This window comes from Corvus brachyrhynchos, unplaced genomic scaffold, assembly GCF_000691975.1.
Source record: "Corvus brachyrhynchos isolate BGI_N302 unplaced genomic scaffold, ASM69197v1 scaffold46, whole genome shotgun sequence".
Lineage (NCBI taxonomy): Eukaryota > Metazoa > Chordata > Aves > Passeriformes > Corvidae > Corvus > Corvus brachyrhynchos.
Window position 1 is genome coordinate 4,844,070 of NW_008238838.1, and position 11,732 is coordinate 4,855,801.

General features: G+C 54.0%; 1 protein-coding gene across 8 annotated transcripts in view; it reads left to right on the forward strand.

Annotated features, from left to right (window-relative positions):
• NECTIN1 (nectin cell adhesion molecule 1) overlaps nucleotides 1–11,732 on the forward strand; it is a 49,930-nt gene that overhangs the window by 1,460 nt on the left and 36,738 nt on the right. For 6 of the 8 annotated variants that reach the window (XM_017738460.1, XM_017738462.1, XM_017738463.1 and 3 more), the window contains exons 3-5: nucleotides 1–97; nucleotides 498–615; nucleotides 2,410–2,561. In XM_017738460.1, coding sequence (XP_017593949.1) covers nucleotides 1–97; nucleotides 498–615; nucleotides 2,410–2,561 — 367 coding nt within the window. Of the gene's footprint in view, nucleotides 98–497; nucleotides 616–2,409; nucleotides 2,562–11,592; nucleotides 11,602–11,732 lie in introns of all 8 variants that reach the window. The other 2 variants (XM_017738467.1, XM_017738461.1) reach the window with 2 other exon arrangements.

Sequence of the window (11,732 nt, forward strand, 5' to 3'; positions counted from 1 at the left end):
CTGGGGCCGAGCCGCGAGGCGCACCGGCAGCAGCTCATGTGCGTGGTCAACTACCAGCTGGAGAGGTTCACCGACAGCATCACCCTCAACGTGCAGTGTAAGGGGGCCTGGGCACGGCTGGGAGGGCTCCCTGCTCGGGGCAGGGTGGGGGATGCGCTCTGGGAGAAGAGGGGTTTGTGAGGGGAGGTGTCGGGCTGCTGAGGGGCTGCTGTCTTGTTTTTGAGAGTGGAAACGGAAGGGATCCTCTGGAATAATCGTGGGTTTTCTCTTTTTCTTACCTTCTCTGCCTCTGCCATGTCCCTTTTTGCCCCCTTCTCTCTCATTGCCCTCCCTCACATTCCTTGTCCTGTCATCTTTCCCTCCTTGCAATTGCTTTCCTTTTTTCACCCCTGCCCCCTCATCTCTTCCCACTTAATTTTCTCCCCTTTCCTTTCCCACACCCCTTTCCCCTCCTTTTCCCCTCCTGCTCTCCTCCCTTTTCCCCCCCACCCCTGCAGATGAGCCAGAAGTCACCATCGAGGGCTTCGATGGCAACTGGTTCCTGAACCGCAAGGATGTGAAGCTGATCTGCAAATCTGATGCCAACCCCCCAGCTCACACCTATGAGTGGAAGCTGTAAGTGTCCCCAGAGCCCCGCTGCCAGCAGCACATGTCACCTCCCAACAGGGACAAGAAGGCTCGGCAGACACCTCGCTCACCCTCTGGTCACTTAGGGCCCAGTCCCATTAGTGTCAGCAGTGTCACTCCAAGGCACAGCCTGTGCCTGTGCTGAAGGTGGCTGCCAGCACAGTGCAGCCTCAATATCCAGGGAAAACTTCCCATTCTCACCTCACTGGGATAATATTCTGCCCTGGTGATGTGAGGCAGCTGAGATGTGACAAGGTGATTAATGTGCCCAGCACCACCAGCTGCCTCAGGAGCAGAGCTGGAAAAGAACCCAGGATTTCCCTGCTTTGAAGGGGCACAAATAGCACAAAATTTGTCTGTGTGTGAACAACTTTTCCCTGGAAATCAGCTCCAGCAGCCCCCCACATGACTGACATTAAACAGCAACAATTCCTTGTCCTCCAGGTTTCCAGCTTTTGGCTGAACACACTAAAGGGACTTGAAAAGTGAGTGAGGGGTGTCTGGGGAGCCAGGTGGGGAATTGATGCAACCTGATGTGGTTCTCTCTGCTGCTCTTTCTTCTCTGTAAGCACTCGTGTAGCTTTAAAAGAGGAAGATCAAATGGATCCTTTCTTCTTTTCAGCCGGCATTTGTCATCAGGAGAGAGGCTCTCAACATGGCTTTGCAAGGAGTACATTCTCTCTCATTCCACTTCCCAGATCAAAATGTTCACAGTGAAAGTCTGAAGAGGATTGTTTTTCTTGCCTTTTTTCCTAGTTCTCCATCCCCAGCTCTCTCCATATGTTGGTTCTGCCAGTCTGACTCAAACTCTGAGGGGCTCTCTGGGCTCCTCACATTTCCAGGAAAGCAAAGATTCACCCAATGCAGAAGAGAGGCCACTTGAGGCTATTTCTGTACCTCCTCCCCTTCCTGGGGGCTGCTGATGTTTTGCTCCTGCCTGGAATGTAAAACCCAGCTGTGCTTTTCCTCTCCTCCCATTTGGATGGAGATGAGCAGCAGTTGGGGGAGCTGTCAGAGGAGGCAGCAGCCTCCTGGAGCATCCCACACCACCCTTTTGAGATGTGCCCTAGTCTCTGTAGGTTCAGGGCTCTGTAGGACCAGGTTAAGGTGTTTTTCCATCAGCTCTGGGATCATTGGCTTGATGCAGCTGGAAAAGCTGTGTTTTCTGTACATATGTGTGTATGTAGACATGCAAAATACGTGCATTTAGGCACTTCTTTACAGTCCTAATTATACCCCCGTTATTCCCTTTTGTTTCTTACAAATTGCTGACAATATGTGCACATTTGGGTTGGGAGGAGGGGAAGGAATTACTTGAGTAATTTTTAATTGCCTAAGAGAAGTAATTACTTTGCTTTGCTTCAGTAATTAAGAATAACCAGGCCATGTGTGTCTTTTCCTAACACACAGGGGCTTTTTTTTTTTATTTTTTCATCTGCCTTTGTTCATTTATTTTCTGTATCTCCGGGTTCAGGTTTGCATTATTCCAGTTTCGCACTTACCTGACTGTTCTGACATGGGCAGGGCTCTAAATCAACACTGCTCTCCACGAGTTCGAGTTGGAATTAACACTGGCTGGTCAGGAGAGTTAAATGGGCAGGAAATTGGGGTGAAACAGGGTCAGGTTGTGTCCCTTTCCTGCTTGCATTAATGGAAATTTTCCAGCTTCTGGACCTTGCCCAAGGGCAAGCACAGACCCAGCACGCTGGTGTCACCTCTGCAACACTTGTTGACCTGCTGGGTGTCACCTCTGGGGTCAACCATGGTCTTTGTCCCCCCCAGGCCAAACGGGACCCTGCCAGGGAGTGTGGAAATCCAGAACAACACCATCTACTTCAAAGGGCCCGTGTCCTACAGCGTGGCTGGCACCTACGTCTGCGAGGCCACCAACGCCATCGGGACACGCTCGGGCTTGGTGGAAGTCAATGTCACAGGTAGGACAGCCCCTGGCTGCTCTGGAACGTGGAAAAGGAGGTGGGGAGGGAGAGGAGGGTGTGAGCAGTTTACAGCTACCACTCAATTCCATCTCCTCAATCACCAGTGTCTCCTCTCAGGGGTGGGAATCTCGTGGTGCAAAGGGGGCAGTGGAGTTCTTGGCTTTGTACTGGTGTTGCACTGGTTTGCCCTGGGTTCTTTTTCTCCTTTCCTCTTGTGGTCTTTTCCTTTCTTACACCAATTCTATTTGTTCCCCCCTCGTCTTCTGCTTTGGATTCAGAGAGATCGTTGCTGTATTAACAGCAAAGACACGGCAGGGAGATATTGTTTGATCAGGGTGAGGGGTGGGATGAGGATGTGGACTGCCAGAAAGGCAGGAGATGGATGAGTCCCTTGCTCAGGATGGTGTTTGGTGTTTCTGGTGCTGGGCATTCTCATGATTCTTCACTTGAGCTCCTTCCAGTGTTGGTCTGTGGACTCGCTCACCTGCCTGCCACGGATTCCTGTGAGCATTTGAGGAGCTTTGTCTGGGCTCCAGGAAGGAATAACATCCCGGGATGCAGGCAGTGGGAAGGGGTGCTGTGATGTCTGATGGCCTGCAAAGCAGTGTGGCCACAGGAGAGAGGGAAAGACGTGTGGGTAAGCTGAGGTAGTGCCAGGGAGAGAAAGTCATGTCAAGAAATAGCTTAAAGAGGAGAAATAACAAATGGCAATAGCCTGATTTCTGAAAGTCAGAGTGACATTGTGAGGCATCACCAAGAAGGAAAAGTGGCTGTGGGTGCTTTGAGAGGAGGAAAGGGACATTTATCCCATTTCTTTGGGGTAAAAGGAGCAATCTGGGTTATCTGGCAGTGACTTGTGGGTCTCAGGAGGGCTGGAAGTGCCTCTTGGAGCAGTGAGGTGGAGCACTGCCACACTGCAGCGAGCTCTGGGCTGCAAACACCCCGGACAGGATGGGCAGTGAGGCGAATGAGGTGCACTGGGGGCTTCCAAGGCGTGGGGGATACAGAACAGGCTCCCAGGGCTGTTACCTCTCCCTGCTGTCCAGCCCAAGGCGATCAGAGCCTCTCCTGCCACCCTGCTCCATGGGGAGTTGTCTGATCTGAGAGTGATGAAACTCCAGCCCCCTGCACCAGCTTTCTCTGGTGGTAAATGCTGAGCAAGCGTAGAGCCGAGTCTGGGGCAGCTAAATTAGCAATAACTCTGTGTTTGGCACCCTCAGCACCTCAGCTCCCCTCTCTGTACCGTGGGTAAACCAGGCCAATCTTCCTCTATCCAAGTGCTTGGAGGTCAATGGATGGGATGTGCTAATTAGATGCTAATTACCCGGTATTTATTTATGATCATTATCACTGTAGCAGGCCTTTAATTCACACCTCCTGTCCTGGATCCCTGCCTGCTGAGTTGTTCCTGGTACAGGCTTTTCTCTGGGGGCTGTTTCTTTTGCCAGCCAAAGGCACTGGAAGAACAAAGCTCTTTGTGCCCAGCCCTGCCCAACCACCCAAAATCAGGGCAAGGTCATGGCCAAAATCAGCTGCTGGCCATTCCAGGGGAGTTGTCACCTCAGTGTCCCTGGGGCAGTGCCCGGTACAAACTGAGCTGACTCCCTTTAGCAGTAGAAATCCGTCCCATGCAGTGTCCAGGATGCTGGGGCGTGTTGGAAGCAGTGAGCAGAGCTTAAAAACCTCTAAGCTCAGCCCCCAGTTGCAGAGAAGGAGGTGGAATAGGGATTGAAGGAGACTTTGGGAGTAACAGGCTTTCACTTCCCATTCCTGCATAGCCTCTGTGTCCCTTCCTTGCTGTCATTCTGCCTGTCCAACCACCCCATATCATTTGTGGTGTCAGGACACCAGGCACAGCCCTCTCTTCACATTTCCTGCCCGTTTTTGGTGTGTCTCAGCAGCACAGTGGCACTGCAGGTGGCTGCACCAGCTCACCTGCACAGGCACAGGCTCCTCTAGGGACGAGGGGCTGGGGGTTCCCCCTCTGGGATTTGGAATTGTCTCTTTTCCTGGTGGTCTTTCAGAGGGTGGGTAGAGCATGGTTCTCACGTTCCATCAGGGCAGGGCTGGCCAAGGAGGTGGGGGCTGGCAGGAGTTCTGGGGTTGGGCTGGGTTGGTGTCTGCCTGCCTGTAATCTCAGCTGATTCCCAAAGGTCCCGGTTGTGGGGCTGAGGTTAAATAAGGGGGAATGAAGGGCACACCCACAGCTGCCCTGCTAGGAGGGATTAACAGCCAACCCCACAGGCCAGGCCTGCACCACATAAAAAAGAAGAAATCCTTTAATAATTCATGGGATCTGAATATGTTTATCCAGCTCTCCCTAAGGAGCGATTAGGCCGGTGCTGGGGAGGGCTCAGCCCTCCTTGCTCAGCTATTACAGGTACATTTGTTTGGGTCTTGCAGGCAATTTAGGGATTGTCAGTGGACCACGAAACCTCTTTCAAGAGCTGCATGCAATAAATGGAGTTCAATCTAGTGAGCAGCCAGCCTTGGGAGGAAAAAAAACAACACGGAAGGCTGATGCAGAGAAAACCCTGCAGCAGCTTTTCCCCTTTCTGTCTCCCTGTTCTCCCTCTTTTTGCCACCCAAAATCTTCCCTCCAGCCCCCAGAGAGGAAGAGAGCAGGGCTGGTTCAGCCCCCTGATGGGGAGGGCAATTTGTTCAGAGGGAGAAGGCTGAATGCTTCTATGAGAGTTATGGCGCATTAAAGAGATTGATAAGTGGAAATTTAATATTTTATTCCAGCAATCTGTTCCCATAATAGCTTCTCCTGCCTTGCAGGACCTTTGTCAGTCGCAGGCAAGCCATGTAGTGTGACATGTAACTATTTATTACAGGCGGGTGCGTGACAGAATAAAAGGCTGTGCTTATGGACAGCACATGTGGGGTGGTCCTGCACAGAGAGCTGCCCATGGACATTCACATGTGTGATTCCATTTGTATCCTGCCCATGGACATTCATATGTGTGATCCCATTTGTATCCTGCCCATGGACATTCATATGTGTGATCCCATTTGTATCCTACCCATGGACATTGATATGGCTGATCCCATTTGTGTCCTGCCCATGGATATTCACATGTGTGATTCCATTTGTATCCTGCCCATGGACATTCACATGTGTGATCCCATTTGTATCCTGCCCATGGACATTCATATGTGTGATCCCATTTGTATCCTACCCATGGACATTGATATGGCTGATCCCATTTGTATCCTGCCCATGGACATTCACATGTGTGATTCCATTTGTATCCTGCCCATGGACATTCACATGTGTGATCCCATTTGTATCCTGCCCATGGACATTCATATGTGTGATCCCATTTGTATCCTACCCATGGACATTGATATGGCTGATCCCATTTGTGTCCTGCCCATGGATATTCACATGGCTGATCCCATTTGTATCCTGCCCATGGATATTCACATGTGTGATCCCATTTGTATCCTGCCCATGGACATTCACATGGCATATCCCATTTGTATCCCAGCCATGGACATTCACACGTGTGATCCCATTTGTGTCCTGCCCATGGATATTCACATGGCTGATCCCATTTGTATCCTACCCATGGACATTCACATGTGTGATCCCATTTGTATCCCGGCCATGGACATTCATATGGCTGATCCCATTTGTATCCTGCCCATGGACATTCACACGTGTGATCCTATTTAAATCCTGCCCATGGACATTCACATGTGTGTCATCCCAATGGATATTCACACCTGTGACTCCCGGTTTTCATCCTGGCCATGGAAATGGTTTTCCCAAACCTGCATGCACAGGGATGCCCTGCATGCCCAGCCACGTGTCCATGCAGCAATAAAGCATTTGCATGTGGGAATGTGCATGGATTGAGGAACATGTGCTTTTCTGGGTGCAGCAGAGCATGGCCGTGCCCTGGCCCTGTGTAGGAGACGTTCCCCCACTTGTGCACTGGCTCCACCCAGAAGAAGCACAAGGAGAAAGGGGAAAAAAATGGAAAATGGACCTTTGAAGGAGACTGACAGAGCTGGGGGAGCAGGGAGAGCCTGTGCCTGCAGCTCTGCAGCCCTGGCCTTGGATGTGCTACAGGCTGGGGGGGAGGAGAAGCTGGCAGGGGTTGCTGACCCCCCCGCTTGCTTGGCTTCCAGCAGGGAGTTATTTACACACCAGCAGCGCTCTCGTCCCAGCAAGGTCACTGCAAACAGCCCGTGGGGCTCTCTGGAGCCGCTGCCACGCAGCACCGGGCTCGGGAAAGCTCTTTCCGGGAAGTCTTAAATCCCAAGCCCTGCAGCAGGTGCTCCCAAAGCTGGGCAGATCGAGGTGGGAGGATGTAGACCCAGGGGGGCCAAAGAGGAGCAAGCTCAGAGGGGGGGTCTGGCTGCTGCTGGTCTTCCAGAGTGGCTGTGCATCCTGTCTGGTGGCATCTGTGCCAGCGGCCCCCGCGGGTGCAGGGCTTGATTGACAGGGGATAGGTGACCTGAGAGAGAGATTAAAACCTAAGACACGTTTGGCATCTGGCCTGGAAGCCGTCACACTCTGAAACGCCAGCGGCAGCTGCTGAACTTCTGGATTAGCTGCCAGTGGTTTTTCCATCCCCGGCTGCACTTCAGGAAGCCCTGGGAGGGAGAGGAAAGCAGGATCCCTTGGAAAGCTGGAGATGGATGTGCAGAGGTACAAGGGGGAGGGAGGAGGTCAGCAGTGCTCTGGGATTCTCAAACTGCAGCTTTGTTCCGAGGTTTCTCCTTATCTCCCCTCGTGTACACAACTTTACACGGGGGCAAAGTCCTGGGACAATTTGGCGTGGGCTGTTCCGGCAGGGAAAGTTTGCCATCAGCAATCTGGCTCCTAAACAAACCCCACAGGGTCACTGCTGTGTTTGCTGAGGCCATCTGGGAACTGGGAAGCCCCATGAATACGTTGGAATTCAGGTTCCTGTTCCTCCCTGGAGCTGCTGCTCACATTGCAGTGGGTGTTTGGTTTTCCAAGGTAGAAGGAAATCCAGAGCCTTCCTGGAAGAGGCTGGGCTGCCACATGTCCAACAGGTAATTCCTGATGGGGTTTGACATTTTCCTCAGTGCCCATGGCTACAGGGAGAATTTGGGCTGGTGCTGGGTTTTCCTTGGTCCTTAGGACTGAGGGGAAAAGGATGGTAATGGGCCTTAAAGGAAAAACATGTCCACAGGAAGTCTTTTAAAATATCCCAGCAGATGAGCAGAAGGGCTTTTGGAAGCTGGTTTCCTGTGGATCTGCATATCACAGAGGAATTACTGGGTGTCTAAAAATACTCTTTTTCTGATCAGGGCCCTTCCTGCCCCTGGGAGCAGCCTCCTGTCCCTCAGGGTTCTCTGATGTCTAATGAGGTTTAGCTCCCACCTCTACCAAGGATCCCACTCCAGCCTTCTCCAGGAGCTTCCTGATAGGGATAATTTCAGCTTATTCTGTCAGGTAGCACTAAAATGGGCCAGCAGGTTCAAAAAGCAGCAGATCAAGGATTGATGGGCAGCTGGGATGATTTGCATGCGCCTCATTTTTACTGGAAAACAGCCATTAAGAGAAAGATGGGATTTTTTTAAAACCTGTACTTTTAAAGCCACTCCTGTGATGGGGAAGGTTTGGGGATGTTTGTTGAGCCCTGGGGTGCTGCAGGGAGATGTCAGGAGATGCCCAGAGCCTTGCAAAGGGATCAAAGAGAACCTGTGGGCTGGGCCAGGTGCCAGGCCGAGCCCGGGGTAACCTCCTGTCTCCCTGCTCTCCCAGCTGCCGTCCCCGAGGTCCAGCTGCTGGCACGGGGACAGGAAGCTGGGCTGAATGCAACAGCTGGCAGAGGCGGGCACGGGCAGATAGTGTTGCTGCTTTAATTCCTATTCATACAGCACTCCCTCTTTTTATAAGGGCTGGGGGGTGGCAGGCGGGGGGAGGCTTTTCATGCTGGCATTAAAGCCTGGCTTGTTCCCCCTCCCTCGGCTCCGCTGTCTCCTGTTTCTCCAGGCCGCTTTTCACAGCGGCTTTAATTCTCTCCAGACTCTTCCTAATGGATTTTTCACGTGGGGCCCCTGAGCACGCTCAGGCATCGCACCGGTTCCCAGAAATTTCACGCCCCCCTTGGACACAAAAAAAAGGGGATCCTTTTCCCACACTTCCCCCTCTCTCTCCCTGGGGCTGCTCCGTTTGCACCCCGCACGTGAAACAGGGTGGGCAGAGGGGTGGATCCCAATTTGTGGGGCTGGCAGATGTGCTGGTGGTTAATGGACCTGGATGTGGGGACAGGTGACACGCTGGTCCCCGCTCACCACCTGCCAGTGCCGAGGCACCTTGGCACAAGGCCGGGAACACCACTCACACCCCGGCGCATCCTGAGGGTCGCAGCAGTGCCCACCCTGCTCCGGAGCCAGCGCCGGTCTGTGCCGCCATCCAGTGGCAGTGCCGGGCTCTGGAGTGGCCGGACCCTCTCCTCCCCGGACACTGACCACCCCCCCGGGGGGGTCACCCACCTTCCCCAAAGCCCCCCCTGTCCCGGCTCTGGAGGAAGGATGAGGAGGGAGGAAGCTCTGTGGGTGAGGAGGGGGTGATTTGGGGCTGCTGGCGGGCGATCTTCCCCGTCTTTCTTCTGCCTCCCTTCCCACAGTCTGGGTTTGTTTTCTCTGGCATGGGAACAGGGCCACGGCGAGGAGGATGGGGATGGGATGCGGGGAGAAAACAGTTCCTTGCCTGAGCGACGTGTGAAATGCACCAGGGACGGATGGATGGATGGATGGATGGATGGACGGATGGATGGATGGACGGATGGATGGATGGATGGATGTGCTCCTGCTCGTGTCCGCGGCATTGGCAGTGCCAGGGGGTGGCACGGGGGTGGCGAGTGCTACAGCAAGGGTGGGCAGCACGAAGGGCAGGGAAAAAATAAATTATCTCCTGAGAAAGGTAGGAAAACATCCCCCTTTCACTTCAGGCGTCCAACCTGGACTGTTAATGAGGCTTTTAGCAGGAAAGTGGGCCAAGCTCCTTCAGAAATCAGGCACAGCCCTCCCCTGTCAGATGTGCTCTCCAGAGCTGGGATGCAGAGGGACCAGTGTGGTTTGAGGGATCTGCACACCCCGTCTGGCTCTTTGCAGGGTGGGTTTGGGGACCTGTGGGGCCAAGCACAGAGTCAGCCCTGCTGTAGGGAACAGCAGGGTGTGAGGAGGCTTCAGAGCTCTGGGAGAATGAAAAACTGAGCCCCTGGGGCCTGAGCCAGCTTGCTGGGCTTCCCCTGCTCCCTCTCAGCCTCCAGGTGCTCCCCTGCTTTGGGAACTGGGCACCACAGAGGCTGCAACAGCGAGGAGCAGCCCCGGGGAGGTGGCTTAGGCAGGGGCAGAGGGAACAATGTGGATGTTGTGTGGCTGAAGCTGAGCTCTCAGCAGGCAGGACTACGAGGGGATGGACGTGACTGTCCCTGGTGTCCCTGCAGAGAGGTTCTGCATGAACCAGCTGGCTGGGACAGCCTTCTCTTGATGCAACATGTGGCTTTGGCTTTCCACAACCCAGCCTCAGCTCCCCAAGCTGCAAGACATGCCCTTGCTGCTTCTCTAAGGCTGTCTTTGGGAATAAAATGCTGTCTCCTGCCTGCACAGCATCTTGCTCCTCATTCTGGCTCCAGCAGGGCCCCTCCATCTGTCCCCCAGCCCACTCTGCCCAGTGGGCTGCTCTCTGTGTGGGTTCAGCCTCAGGAGGCTTCGCTCCAGGCAAGTCAGCACTGCAGAAACCAAGACGCTGTTGTTGGGTTGATGTTTCACGAAAGGCAGGAATTAATCATCTTTCAGGCACAAAAAAACCCAGAACATTTATGGCTCAGGCCAGCAATTGCTCGAATTCAGCGCCCTTGTCCAAAACCTGCAGCTGTTTCAGTGCCTTCACTTGGGGGAAGCTCTTTTCTCTCCTCTCCCTCAGCGTCTGGGCTAAGCTGTGCTGCAGGAACCCCACTCCTGCCAGGGACATGGAAGGGCATGGGCAGCAGCCATGCCTCACATCCCTTTGGAATCTGCTGCCTTTGAGCCCCCCTTTCCCCATCACCCCACCCTGGCTGCACTCTGCTGCTGGGTCTGCACCTCTCCTTGGCTGCTGGGGGGAAAAGTGAAGGCCAGGAAGCTCCAGGGCTGGCAGCCAGGCCTTGGAGGTGGGAGGAGCACTGGGAGAGGTCTCACGTGCAAAGACAAGGCTGCCACCGGGCATTGACCAGGTGCCTGCTGCCTGAACTGGGAGGCAGGTGAAGGGCTGAGATAACCATGTGGTGTTGATACCTGCTGGACACGGGTGTTCAACAGGCTCTGAGCTTGGCCAGGGGCTGTAACTGTGCCCAGCAAGGTTGATTGAAGTCCTGCCTCAAACTTTGTCTGTGCCAAAGTGTAGGTGTTGAACTGCATGAAAGAGGAGAGAGCTGCTTTCTCATCTCTTTTCTCTGCCTCTTTTTGAGTTATTTATTTATTTTTTTAAATAGGTCAGGGTAACTATAGGAGCAAGATTAGCAGGAGGAGTGGCACTGTGCTGGCCAGGGAAGGGAAAGGAGCAGTGGGAGGGCTGTGTCCTTGTGCTGCAGGGTCAGCACACGGGGTCAGGAGCCAGCAGGGCTCTGAGCAGCCACAGGGCACCTGTGGGTGGAGGATCACAAGGTGCTGCTGCCTTCTGGCCCCAACTGGTTCTCATCTGGGCTGGGATGTGAGGAGAGGGATGCAGAGCTGGTGGGTCCAGCGTGGCATCTCTGTGAGCAGCTCAGTGCCCACCCTCGGCCGGGGTTTGGGGTCTTGCTCCTCACCAGGAGCACTCTCTGGGAAACTGGAACTGGAATTTTGTCACCCGGTAACACGGAGCGCGTCTGGACTCAAGACACGGGGCTGGTGGGATCTGAGCACGCCTGGAGACACCCGGAGGGCTGGGGAGGGGAGATCACTGCTTCCAGCCTGCTGGGCTCCTGCATGAGGCTTGGCCAGCTTGGCACGGCACCTCCCCCTTGCTGAGGCAGAGCTGACCCCTGTGAGGACGCCCCTCTTGCCCTTTCCCCAGTTTTTCCCTTCCCTGTTCCTTACCCTCATCTTCCCACCCCCTCACTCCCCCCAAACTGGCAATGAAAGCATGGAGGGAGGGCGCGTTTCCGCATGGTTTGACACTGTTCCCCCTTCCATCTGTCTTTTCCTACCCAGAAT